Raw genomic sequence first — 14,081 nt, 5'->3', positions numbered from 1 at the left:
TGTAGGCATGCAGGTCTCCCAAATTTTACTGACACAAAGGAACTAAAATGAGGTGTCATTTGGAGCATCACAATGATGTAGGTATTTAGCCAGATCAAATAGGCTAAAAGAACAAGTTTGAAAGTGTAAGAGACTTAGAAAATTCCTTGTGGAAATAAAAAACAGAAACTTCTTACAGTGTAGATGAGAAAGGATTAAGATAGTAACCAGTTCACAAATACATACTTCTTTCTCATATTTCTCAGTCAAACAACGTGTGGTAGAGCACTGTAATTTTTATTTTTTTATGCTTTTCTTTACTAACGAGGAGATGAAAAAGTAAGCTATTTAAAGTGAAGATGTTTTAAGCATCCTTTTTTTTTGTTTTGCTTTTCAATGGGAATAGGACTAATTTCTTCAAAATTTATTCTGAAATTAGTATGGAAAAAATAGGCATAAAAATGTCTGGTAAATACGACATTGGAAAAAGTCATATTTAGCATAATAAGTAGGGAAAATAATTCGTTAAAATAAATGAATAATAAATGATAAATGAATAATTATATAAATAAATGACAACAAATGATAAATGAATAATAAATGATAAATAAATAATAAATAAAATAAATGAGAAATGTATTTCCTTAACAGTATTGGAAGCAAAGTGGTGGAAACACTCTGTATTAGGCAGGGCACTGAGAAAACATTTGATAGGAAACAATACCTCAGGGAATAAATGTGATAGGACAGCAGACCCCATACTGATCTAATGTCTATAATTTCATCTAAATGTCAGTAATGGAAAAAATGAGAAGGAAGGAAGAAGATAACAGAAAACACATGCGTCCGTCTGTCTTTCTGTAAGTAACTCTATAGGGATTCTCTATTAGAATTACATAATAGTGGAATTATCCATAATCATGACATTTTCCATGCTGCAGCTGTAGGTACCTTAGTCCAGAAATCAAATTCTTAGTTTTGTCACACTTGTAAAACAGCAGGGAACACTGGAAATTTTCCCTCTCATATTTGGGATCTACTTGGGAACCTCTCCTCACCTTGCACAAAACCCCACTACAGAAATAATTTCCTTTTCCTTTCTTTTTATTTACCAGGATTTTTCTCCCAAAATTAACATTTGCCTACTTTTGGCTCTGTCATTAAGTAGGGTGACACAAAATACATGCTAAGAAAAGTCTGATTTTTTCATTTTTTATATTTTGCTTACTTGTCTGACACAATGACAGGATCACAGAATGTGAATTTTGAACAGATCTGAAAGATTATTAAGTTCAACTCCACAGAGGTAAGTAATGTACCCATAAACGTGAATGAAGATGAGCAGCGCTAACGCAATGCTGTGAGTGCGACCCCTGGCCAGTGCGCTTTCCATGTCACCTAACTTGCTTTCATTTACCATACACATAAAGTGACAAAAGGGTCTGATGCATAACTTCCTCCAGCCACTCCCCATTCCCAGTTATTATTCTAAAGAAATGCTGCTAAAAAAAGTGAAGATGTGACTTGATACGGCAAGCTGCCACTCTGCCTTCCTTCCTGTGACAACTTACTAGCAAACAATGCATTCCGTCTGGAATTTAATTTCACATTTTTAAAGGCTGAAGACAGCTTGTAGTAAATCTTTATACTAATAAAAAAGCATTTTAAAAAGCATAACATTTATAATATAGTTTTCCCCTTGACCTCCCTAGGAAATATAATTTTATAACATTGACATGGTATCATATTGTAAGGCACCCTCAGCAGTTTTCTTTTATTGCCTACGTTAGAGATCTGATCAGTGAGAATCTTTTAAAAAGATCTCACAGATTCATTAGCCTCCACTTTTTTCTCCGAACAGCCCAGCAGGGGTTGGCATGCTGGCTTCTAAGAGGCTGTCATGCACAATTCACTAGCATCAGGAGCTGACCCTCAGCCTCGTAGCTTAGACGCTAGATTAGCATACTGAAGACTGATGGGGTGGAGTCACAGTAACTAAGTTGACAAGACTGATTTTTAAAACCATGTTCCAGGTTCAGAAAGAAACAGATCTATCCCAGAAACAGAAGTACAAGCACCTGCAGCTCCAGCCCACTACCTCGAGTCCAGTTCATACGATAAGAAACAACTGTCAGGGCAACCAATATATTTGAGAGGACATGAATAACGCATTCTCTTCCCATGAGCTAACCTACGCTGGAAAAGAAAGTAATCTGTACAAGTTGGGTGGGTGGGACTGGAATCAGAACAAGGGAAATCAGAGTCATAGAATGTTTAATTGTACTAAGCTGATGTATTCCTCTCACAATAAGGATGCAATCTAGGCAGAGGAACTGGGAATTGGTAGGATATTATTGGCTATAACCTGCTGCATCCACTGTACCTAAGCAAAGGCTCACCATATGGTCAGAATACTCAATGCACACTGATACAACTCTCTACATCCATCTCTATGTTAGGGACAAATGTTACTTTACTCTTGCACAGTACTTGGACAGGCACTTTTAACATCTGTCTTTTCTTTCTCTATTTTCATTACTGATACCTTCTGCTCCCTCTTTCTGACAAAAACTCTCATTCAATAAAATTATAGTCAAATCTTGCCACTGGAAAAATTTTTAGACTTTTAATGTTGTATTTATATATGTAAGTGTTGCTCCATTAGGTTTTAATTCTAAATATAACCTTTAAAAAGGTAATATTTTCTTTATTTCTAGGTTCTTGGGAGAATGTTAACAGTTCAGATCTTTTTCACTAAATCAACCATGGATGATTGGCTTATAAAATCCTACTTAACCTTTATATAACTGCAGTACCAGGAAACAAATATGTCATTAAAAGGAAACATCATTCAATTTTTCTGAGAATGCATTCTTTCATCATTCCTGAAGTAGAGGTTTTCCTATAATCATATTAAGAACATAAGCTCCTGAGGGCAGGGATTTCTGCTCTGTTCACTGACTTATCCCAATTGTCAAGAACAATGGAGTGCTCAATAAATATGTATTAAATAAATAAATGAATATAACCTATAATCTAAACTACACTCTTAAAAAAAAGTCAATATTCAGGAAATAAGACTCTAAAATAATACACATTACCTACTTAATATCTCTTACACAGTCCACTAAATTTCAATACATCATAATTCTTAAACAAAAAATTCTGCTGAAATAGGATAATTTCTATCATTCCTATTTTTATCTTTTTTTTTTTTTTTTGAGATTGAGTCTCTCTCTGTCACTCAGGATGGAGCAGCTCACTGCAACCTCTGCCTCCCGGGTTCAAGCTATTCTCCTGCCTCAGCCTCCCAAGTAGCTGGGACTACAGGTACGTGCCACCACACCAAGCTAATTTTTATATTTTTAGTAGAGATAAGGTTTCATCATATTGGTCAGGTTGGTCTTGAACTCCTGACCTCATGATCCACCCACCTCGGCCTCTCAAGGTGTTGGGATTACAGGCATGAGCCACTGTGCCTGGCCTTTTTAAAAACATTCTATTCTTTACATTTGAAAGAAAGTATAGCTGGGACTGCGTTTTTAAAAATAAGTTTAGAGTATATGTTAAAGAAAAGGCTTTACCTATAACTTTATTCTTCTTTCCATTTTTTATAGGTGTACAAAGTAAACTTCTAATGCACTGCTGGTTTACATTTCCTGTGTTTTCAGTCTAAACAAAAACAAAAAAACAAAACAGCTAAAATGGTAGAGATTGATTTGTTCATTAGATGCCATATAAACTATATGACACATTTGAAAGCACTATATATTCAACTTTTATATTACTTAGAGAACATTGGAGAGCAGAAAATGTACAAATTATAATAAAGATCACATAAATGCAATATAAAGCAATATCTTTACTTGTTAAAAATATCAGAGTTTTTCACTTCGAACTTTCCAAGCAGCTTATAGACAATAAGTAAAATATAAAAATAAGTAAAAAAACAAGTAAAATAAGTAAAAGTATAGTATCTACTATACTGGTGTAGTAAATGTCCCAAATAACTTAACAAGAGGGGCAGAATCTAAACACTACCTAAAATGCTCCATGTTACAAACCGGCTCTTTAGTAATACCACTGTTTCTATTGCTATATTGCTAAAGTTCAAACAATGTCTCCTAGACATCAAAGAACAAAAGCAAGGCAGCTGCCTCAAAGTGCAATGCTTTCCTGAAAAGGTGAGAGAAAATACTATAATTCAAATTTTTCCATATCTGAGAACCAGATATTTATAGCTTTGAGGTCAAGAAAAACAGACATCCATTTTTCCAGAGCTACGCACTATGATAGATTATCAATTGCATTAGTTCAAGCCACACAGAAACTAATTTTTACAAATAAGACAAAAACTCTAGCAATATTATCTAAGGAATGTCATTGACATTATGTAGGTAATAGCTAAATTACTTCAAAAACAGTATGGTCACTTATTAATAGACGTTTAGAAAGGTAAAAAAAATTACAAAGAGAAACACCAAAGTATAGCTCTCAATAGATGTTATGATCTATTTTATTTTCTTTCCTCAGATGAGGGAAAGCACAGATCATTCCTAAACAGCCAATTCTGGAGCTAGTCTTTCAGTTCAAGAATAACTGTAAGTACATATCTGATGGGAAAACTGCCTTCTAGCTTCAGTCTAAAATTGGGTTACTTACTGTCCAGGGAAATCGTTTATCCTTACTGACATCTGGGATATTAAGTGGTTCCATAGTATTTTTGACATACTGAGCATACATGTAATTGATTTTGTTTGCATCATGTTCCCTGTGGAAATAACAGATATGAGTTCCCTCTGTGCAGTTAAAAAAAACCACGGGCAAACAGCTAAATAAATGATTAAGGAACAAAAATACCAGTCTTAAATTATAAGGCAAAATATATACTTACTTGGAAAATACAGCCTTAAATGTGTTTGATGATTTACAACTTTGTCTGTTATATAATTTAAATGTTTTGAAAAAACAAAATCTCACAATTTTTCAACAAGTTTTATACATGTAAATGGCTTTATTCTCATTGCAAATGGGCATGATGATTTTTGGTGTCATTTAATGTAAATTCATATGTCCCTTCGTGTCTTATTTTCTCATCAAATTATAGAATGCCAAAGATCTAGGGCTTGTTTTACTTCTTCAATATTTTTTTTATCTATTCATCCCAATAAAACAGTATTGTACACATTTTAAGACCAGGGCAAAAATAAAACAGCTTAGAAAAAAATTTAAAAGCTTTTCTCTCTAGTTAAGTCTATTTTCTTTCTCCTGTCTTTTTGTCGTGTCTTCCTTAACATCTTTCCCTTTGTTCAGTTTCCTCTCCACCCCTTTTTTCTGCTTTGAGATGCTTTACAATACCTTTAAAATTAAAAATTTATCCTCCTCAAAAACTTTTTATGAACTTACAATGTTTTTACCAGTTATGTTCCGTCTCTTGCTTAATAGATTGAACATGAAAGATTAATCTGATACCAGGGGATACAGTGTCAGTGCAAGGGATGGGAAACAGATAGGAACATGTTTTTTCATCAGCAAACTCCATATGTTCCCTTGTGGTGATGATGAATTCAGCAAAGAGGGTCAGGTTACGGAAATTTACTCCATCTATAAGGACATGGTTATTTTAATTGTAACAGCACTAACTGAAGAAGTAGGAAAGCCTAACAATAGCAGACATTTCATAATAAAATCCAGTTGGCCCTCTATACCCAAAGGTCTACATCTTTGGATTCACCCAACTGCAGTATCAAAAATAAATCAAAGAAAAAACAGTAACATAAATTTAAACAATAGTAAAACATAACAACTATTTAAATAGCATTTACATTATATTAGGTATTATAAATAATGTAGAGGGGATGTACATAGGTTATAGGCAAATACTACATCATTTTATACAAGGGACTTTGGTGTCTGTAGATTTTGGTATTCACAGGGGTTCCTGGAACCAGTTTCCTGAGGATACTGAGTGACAACAGCATACATCTCAGGAAAAATTGTCCACTTGTTCTGAGTTTTCAAAGTTCCAATGTTTTGCCTATCTTCTGTTCTTCCCACCCAACTTGCCCCAGCTGCTTCTTGGGACAGTGGTTTCATATGGCATCCTTGAGAGCTAGTGATTCCATGAAGATTCCTGAACTCTGTGTCCTTGTTTCTGGCCAAGATATTTCAGCCTTCTATTTGTTGTACATTCTACTTGAAGTGTAATGTGGTCAAACCAAGTACTGACCACTTGTTGAGTATCATGTATACATGAAAAAGAATGGAAAGGAAATGACAGAATAGTAACATAAGAGTAAATAAACTTTAAATGGAATTTTTCTTGAGACTAGACTGAGAGTCTGTGAAGGCATGCCAGTTATCATACACATCAGACCTAAAACACTCCTGAGATCCTACTTCATACATATTATCTGGGTGACACTCAAGAAATGGTTATGTAAGTGCAGGTTTTATTTTTAATAAAACAATGTTTAAAACGACAAATATTTTATAAATAGCAATAGCCTAGCGGGAAGAAAATAAGAAGCTATAGTGAAAAGGTGAGATAGGAGAATGAAGTACATTGGAGAAAAAAGTATCCTTGTAGAATCTCTTTTAAAATGATAATTATCATATAAATAACTATTATTATTCTTATCATTATCATTATGTTGAGTAAGAGTCAGAAAAAATCCAAAATGGTTAAGCAATTTATCAGCGATCATAAATTTGGACTTACAGTAGTTAATACTGAGAAGGAGAGGTACAAAAACTACTTATGAATCAACAAATACCTGATATCTTATTTAACTCCCTGAAATTTTTAGGTTTTCCTGATGGTTACTTTAAGTGAAAAATGAGCGTTAGATTTATTAAAGTTACATGATGCGACATTTATTTCTTACTCTATAAGAAATGTTGATAAATTTTCAGTTCCTGCACTCAATAAGTACAGATTGAATACCTTCTCCATCAGAGGCACCCTTAGCAGTATATGGGAGACGAACTTACATAGGTTAGTAACTGCCATAGGAGCTTACAATCTAGTAGAAGACTGTAACAGAATGAATGTGTTTAAATTACATGGACTATTTGGGTAGAGTATAGTTCAGAGACTGCCAGTTGTCCTTCAGTAATTTTCCTCCCTTCTGTTTGTCTGGACATATATGGCCACCCAGAATAAAGACCACATTTCTCAGTCACCCTACCAGCTTAGCATTTCCATCTGGCTAAGTTCTAGTCAACAAGATGTAAGAGAAAACGTTTGAGATGGCTTCTAGTAACCTTCCTAAGAGACAGGTGATACATGCTATTTGTCCCTTCTTTCCCTGTCCCCCATCCTACTGTTTAAAATGTGGAGATGATGGCTGGAGCTGCATCCTTATCCTGTAGGAAAGAGCCATACCCTAGGGACGTAAGGAAGAAAGCTCAAAGGTGCCTTGGTCCCTGAAGCCTTTGTGGAGCAGAGCTACAGCACAACCCTGAGCTGGCTACCTCTGGGTTTTTACAGGAGAGGTTAATAATACCGTGTTCTTGTTTAAGAATAATACGTGTTCTTGTTTAAGCTATTTTTTGCGGGTTTTCATGATCCACCTAATCCTAAGTGACACAGTGTGACAATGCAAGCGCCACACATGTGGAGAAGATGGACAGGTAGCACCTAAATAAAGTGGAATAGGGGAGAGGTGGCATTTGAGAAATGAATTCACAGTTGGCTGAGATTATTTAAAGGAGAGAAAGATAGCAGGAATGAAAGGCAGAGTATTCCAGGCAGGAAAAAAAAAACAAAACAAAACAGTAAAAAACACATTGCTAACATGGAAGAGTTCTGTGTGTAATTGGGAAATACTAAATCGTGATGATTTCAGCCTGAAAATATTGGGCTAGGACAAATAGTGAAAGATTTTGAAAGTGTAATATAAGGAATACGAATCTCATTTTTTCAATGACAGGGATATTATGGTGGCCTTTAGAATGTGCCTCAGAGCTCCAGTGGCAGAAAGAGTAGCCAACCAATGTCTCAAATTGCTGTGCTCTGGAAGTCATCACCATGTTTGCACTGAGGTCATGCCTACCAGGGCTGGCCCCATACAAAAAGACTGAGCCCACTAGGGACACTAAGGTAAGCCTAATCCTGGGAGACCCAGTATTCTTCTCACAGTAAATTTCAGATAAAGGACTTCCCAAAAGCCTTGCCAATCCTTCCTTAAAACAGTTCAACTGTCTAAGATACTTCTGTACAACTTTACTTCTTTCTTTCTTCCTCTCCTTAACTCTAGGTCAGACTTTTGTGTTAGTCTGATGGCTTTCCTGGCTCCTTCCCTCTCGTTCTCACAGGGTGTTCCTCTAATAAATTTCTGCACATTTAATCTCACCTTGGCATCTGTTTGTCGAAGGCCTGGACTAACTCAAATGTCTAAGGCTCTTTGTACAATGTGTATCAATGGAATTGTATATAAATGCATTGCTAGGAAGACAAAATTAAATACATAGAGCTTGGAAAAATAAGTGTCTGTGCTTTAGAATTAAATGGGAGTCACTGCAGGCTAATATAAAACAAAGACAAAAAAAGTACATCAAAGAGACAGAGAATAATAGCTAACACTTACTGAGTACTTACTACATGCCAGAAATTTTCTGAAGCATTTTATATACATTATCTCATTTAATTCTTACTGCAAGCCTACTATCACTATAGATGAAGAAACTAAGGCTTTGAGAGATTAAATAATTTACATGAAGTCCCACAGCTAGTAAGCCCAGTAAGTGGTAGAACTTAAATATTTATATTTAAATACAATCAGTCTGACTTCTGCATTCTGATATTCTATATCCACAATTTTTTAAAGCAGTAGTCTTTACTTATTTAATTATACTTATATTCTCTAATATCATAATCAATAACAAGTATAAACTAATAGATATATTCCAAGAAAATGGCCTTAAAGAATTAATTCTATGTAGTTGTCATTTTATGACACAAATGTGCATTTGTGAATGAACATAAAGTTAATTAGTATGGAATTATAGCACCAAACTATCTGTTTCTCAAAATAAAAAGCTAACATAAATTGTACAACATTATACTCATTTTTTCCTTCTAATTGGCTGGTTCTTAAATTGAAGTACAAAAACCCTAAAAATTCCCACCATCTGGAAATGAGCCTCCCTTCAGAAATTCCTGGGCAACTCAACTCCCAAGAGCTTACTATGATTTATCTCACTTATGATATGATTCTAATAATTATGTGTAATGTTCACCCTGAATGTTTTGTTTTACTTTTAACATTTCAAAACCATCTTCAGTATATTATTTTAATTTATGAGGTAATTAGTGGAATGGTTAGAAAAATCCTGAATGAGTTATGCTTTTTAATTGATAAATAACTATCTAAAAAGAATGATTTCCTTACTGCTAACAACAAATTGCCTAGCGTTTCATCAAATTGAGAGATGGCAAAGTTTGTATTGGCACAGTTTTTAATAATGAGAATTGGAGTCCTAAATCCTTCCAACAATCAGTTTTAGAAACATAATAAAGAATCTGCTGGTGAAAAATAAGTATCAATATTAGTTTAGCCCTTTTTCAAAATGTTAACATTACTAAACACCATTTAAATTCAGTTTTATTGCAAAATTAGGCCTGTTACCTAATTTTTATTAAAATAAAAAAAACATGTCTCAGAGGCCTTTTACTGTATCACTATTATAAAACCTAACTTTAAATGTTTAGTCAACATAAGCTATTACTGTTGAAATGATTGTAAAGTCAGTTAATAAATCAGTTAAAATGATCCATGTAGTCTCTTTTAAGGTAATCACACTGACCTGTTTATCCTTTATAAAAAATCTTTATACTAAGACTGTCTTGGAATCTTAAATCAATAAGTGGAATGATACTTTCCATTTTGCCTACAGAGAGGGAATGTGGAATTTAAAAACAAATATATTTAGCAAGGCTTTTTTGTGTGTTTTTAAAATGCATATTTACCAGTAGAGGTCACTATCACACCAATTCACTGGATTTGTCCAGCTACTGCTAAAAGAAATTAGAGGGCCTGGATGAATTTATAAGAAAAAAATCAAAATGCCAATACCTAAAATATAATTACACAGAGATACGCTGTTGCACAAATATTAAAAGATAATATAAATAATTCATCATTTTGCACTTTTAATATGATTATCATGCTGATTTTCCTATTGTCCCATGGAGATAAAGGTAAGTATATAAACACAGATATATATATTTCTGTTTATATACAGTAACTCATTATTCATGCAAGGCAAAAAGTAAAATATTCAAATATTTACATGTGTCCTGCCTAGAAACTTTCTAAAATATTCTTTTCAAAAAGGAAAAATGATAGTACAGCAAATCAAAATAATATATAGTAATGTACATATTATCACACATTCCAAAAGGATTCAATACTAACTAAAACAATGGCAAATCTGCTAGAAAATGCAATGGCACTGGAGCTTAGGAAGGAATAAGTGTGGAGATGGGATATAATCTTCAATGCATGATCAGCAAAGCCAAGAGAGAAATAAAGATCAGCTATTCGATCATGACCATTTGAACCCCAAATTCCAGGACATCAGAAAACTCTTTGGGTAGAGAAACCATGGTTTATCTCCCTTGACTACCAACCTCATGCCCAAGTCAGCAGTTAAGGCTTAAAGTCAGGTGTACCCTCCAAGTCAAATGAATTCCCCATCTGTCTCCAAGTTGTATCCCTGCCCTTTGCTAATTCCTAAAATCTTTTTAATAGGAGAAAAGGCCTTTACTTGCACCACATTGTGAAAATAATAATCTATTAATAATGAGTTTTGATTTAAATATAAATACTTAACAAAGTAACAACTTTAAGTCACTGTGGTCACTAGTCTCTCCATCTTGATGGACCAGAAATGTGAGAAAAGACAAGAGACAATAAAATAATCTGTAGCTTATATATCTTAAGTCAAACTGGTCATGCAATAACTATTTAGCCAATATTAGATACATGTGATAACGACAAGTAGCGAATAAATGCTTTTACCTTGTTAATGCATCAGATGATTTTTCTAATTCCTCGCACTCCATGTGAAACACACTAGAAAAAGAATCCTGGAAATGGAGAGACAACACAGACTGAGAAATAAGTTTGACGAGGTAAAGAAAACTATCTAGATACAGACATACATGCTATGGAATTGACAAAAGACCCCAATACTTGTAATATATTTTTACTTACTCTTGGAAAAAATAGATCCAAGTACTCATTTCACGACATCCTCAAAACTGCTTCTCATTTAATAAATAAAAGTTTTGTTCATATGATTTCTGATTTTCTCTTGCAAGAAAGATTATATGAGTACTAGTTTGTTTTTTTTTTTAACACTAGGTGCTGATGGATTTATTAGTGTCAAAATTTTTTATGCTTACTGAAAATCCTCTGGCTTTTAAGTGTACAATGATAGTTGTTAAGTCTCAGGTAAAGAATCTCTTCTTAAAAAGATGTTTCATTCAGTAATATTTTATGTGATTATTAAAATAATTGTGAAAATTTTAACAACATAGAGAAATACTTTTGAAATTACATTAAAGGCCAGGTGTGATGGTTCATGCCTATAATCCCAACACTTTGGGAGACCAGTGCAGGCCAATCACTTGAGGCCAGGAGTTTAAGACCAGCCTGGCCAACATGGTAAAACCCCCACTATACGAAAAATACAAAAATTAGCTGGGTGTGGTGGCACGCAGTTGTAATCCCAGCTACTAGGGAGGCTGAGGCACAAGAATTTCTTGAATCTGGGAGGCCCAGGTTGCAATGAGCCAAGATTGTGAGATTGTGCCACTGCACTCCAGCCTGAATGATACAGTGATACTCTGTCTCAAAAATAAGAAAGAAAAAAAAATTTTAATCACATTAAAAAGCAGAACAGCATATTGTGTCCATGCTCTATTTATATAGAATTGGAAGAAAGTGGAAAAAAAACTTATAGTTTAATGTGGGGATGGAAGAAATCTGTACATTATTTTCCTCCTTACATTTTCATCTTTGCTCATGTTGTTGATGTATTTTTAAACAATGAATAAATGTAATACAATTGAATATCAAGTCACCTAATTCCTTTTCTAAATCCTACAACTTGAGTGGTCAAAAAGTGAGAAAATATCTTAACAGGCATATGGTTGAGCTATACTTCAAAGCAGCACTGATCCAAATCACCGAACTACCATAACATGTGTTATCTGGTAGAGGTATGCATTGAATGCTAATTAAAGTGACAAAAGTTGTTTTAAAAAAGGAGTGCTTCATGTATAACTTTCAAAAACTAAATGCAAAAGTGAGTCACAGAGCAAAAATTACAGATTAAGTCACATACTGCATTAAGGAATTCAGGATCTGAACTTTAAAATAATAGCTGCTATCTTGTAATCACTTCTATATTAAGGTTTTTATAACTGATTGAAAAATATTAAATAGTATCTATGAAAATATAAATTATCTTGTAGCCCAGTGAGTTCTCATTTGATATTTTATTAAGGAGAATTTTGTATTAATCAATGCATCCATCTGGCGTACATACACATCCCAAATGGCTGAGATACTGGGTCATACAATATAGTCTTTATATCTAAACCAACTAAAATTTCTTAATATAAATTAAGTATTGAATACCTTTTATTATTCTACATCCCCCTAAATATAACTTCAGATATTATGTATAGATTATAACTGACCTATACAAGTGGTAGTCCACACTCTCTTTCCTATTAATCCACAAATGAACAACATATTCTTAAAGACTAAAGGAAAAAGAAAACAAACATACAGCAAAAAGAAATATTCCAAAAACAGTGGTTCATAGCTTGAGAAAGGAGAGAAAGTGCATAAAGAAAAACTGCCTTAGGCCAGGGGCCTGATTCTACTGGCAAACTCGACAGCTGGCCTGTCTGTAACTAGCTCTCAGTGACAATACTCTATTTTTCCCCAGACACATGAAATGTTTCTTCACATTATAAAATCAATGAACTGAAATCTACCAGTTAGACCAGTTTAGTGGTTTTCCATTGTTGGCAAAATATGGGACTTACAGGGGTCATTAGTAACAATTCCTATTAGGCTATGCTTTTTGGGTTCTGTACAATTTCTGGTAAAAATAAATTTTTATACCCAACCCATTCAGAATGGGGAGTCTGCCTGTTCATAGCAACTAGGGCACCAATATTCCTGACCATGAAAAGTTAGCACACTGTAATGACAATATATTTCTCCATGAAGACAGTGTAGTCATTGATAGAAGCATCACACAGACATTCCCATGGTAACTATTTGCAGGGGGGTGCAATGGGGACATGAACAGTGGTAAACAAGGGTGATGAAGGCACCCTCCACCTTCTAACCCTACCTGTCTTCAACCAGAACAGCTCATACTCTGATTGGTTTTACATACATATCCATAGACATTTGAGTTTGAAAGAGGGTTCTAAGACCAAAATGACATTTAAAAGAAATGCTTACAGAAATACAAGGTTTTGTCTTTCTAAAAATGAAAAAGTCATACTCTGTACTCACGGAGCAATCTTCATCCACTATGAAAATGGTGCATTTCTGCACTTGCATGAAAGAGATAATAGTGGCAGCTATTTTCTTTAGAATTACTTCTAATGATTGTTGTTCTTCAAAAATTAAACTAGCAAGGTCAAGCAGCACCTAGACAAAAAAATTAAGAGCTTATTATTTGGCAATTTTCTGTCATTATATAAACCCAATTATTTATATGGGTTATAAATTGTTTATATAATCTAGCAGGTTATGACCCAGTCTACATTCAAATATTAAATATGTCTCCACTTATTAACAAAATCCTCTATTGACTGTTAATATAATTAATATAGTTGTTAAGATCACAGGCTCTGAAGTCAGAGTAATCAGTTTTTAGTCCTGACTTCCTTTCCTGCTAGCTTTGAGACTGAGGGCAATTTCTTGAACATGGAGATATTAGTAACACCAAAATCATAGGGCTGTTGGGAGGATTAAGTAAGATAATATTTATAAAGTATTTTGAATGCTATCTGGTACATAAAACACATTGTTAATGTTGTTCCAAACTTTTTAGATTAACAA

At 33.9% G+C, this 14,081-nt stretch overlaps 1 protein-coding gene and 1 long non-coding RNA gene across 4 annotated transcripts in view; one reads left to right on the top strand and one right to left on the bottom strand.

The window, feature by feature from the left end:
* PDE5A (phosphodiesterase 5A) overlaps positions 1-14,081 on the bottom strand; it is a 128,453-nt gene that overhangs the window by 52,190 nt on the left and 62,182 nt on the right. For all 3 annotated transcript variants that reach the window (XM_064383916.1, XM_064383918.1, XM_064383917.1), the window contains exons 6-9: positions 13,530-13,667; positions 11,007-11,074; positions 4,642-4,750; positions 3,564-3,651 (exon numbers count right to left, since the gene is read on the bottom strand). In XM_064383916.1, coding sequence (XP_064239986.1) covers positions 3,564-3,651; positions 4,642-4,750; positions 11,007-11,074; positions 13,530-13,667 — 403 coding nt within the window. The remainder of the gene's footprint in view (positions 1-3,563; positions 3,652-4,641; positions 4,751-11,006; positions 11,075-13,529; positions 13,668-14,081) is intronic.
* On the top strand, positions 3,221-8,109 carry LOC135277797 (uncharacterized). The gene is made up of 3 exons (XR_010345394.1): positions 3,221-3,309; positions 4,513-4,580; positions 7,914-8,109. It is a non-coding gene; the product is annotated as an uncharacterized LOC135277797 (long non-coding RNA).

This window comes from Aotus nancymaae, unplaced genomic scaffold (assembly GCF_030222135.1).
Source record: "Aotus nancymaae isolate 86718 unplaced genomic scaffold, 86718_ANA_hifiasm-v0.15.2.pri h1tg000033l, whole genome shotgun sequence".
Lineage (NCBI taxonomy): Eukaryota > Metazoa > Chordata > Mammalia > Primates > Aotidae > Aotus > Aotus nancymaae.
Note: the sequence above shows the minus strand (reverse complement) of the source record. Positions and strands in the feature narration are given on the sequence as shown.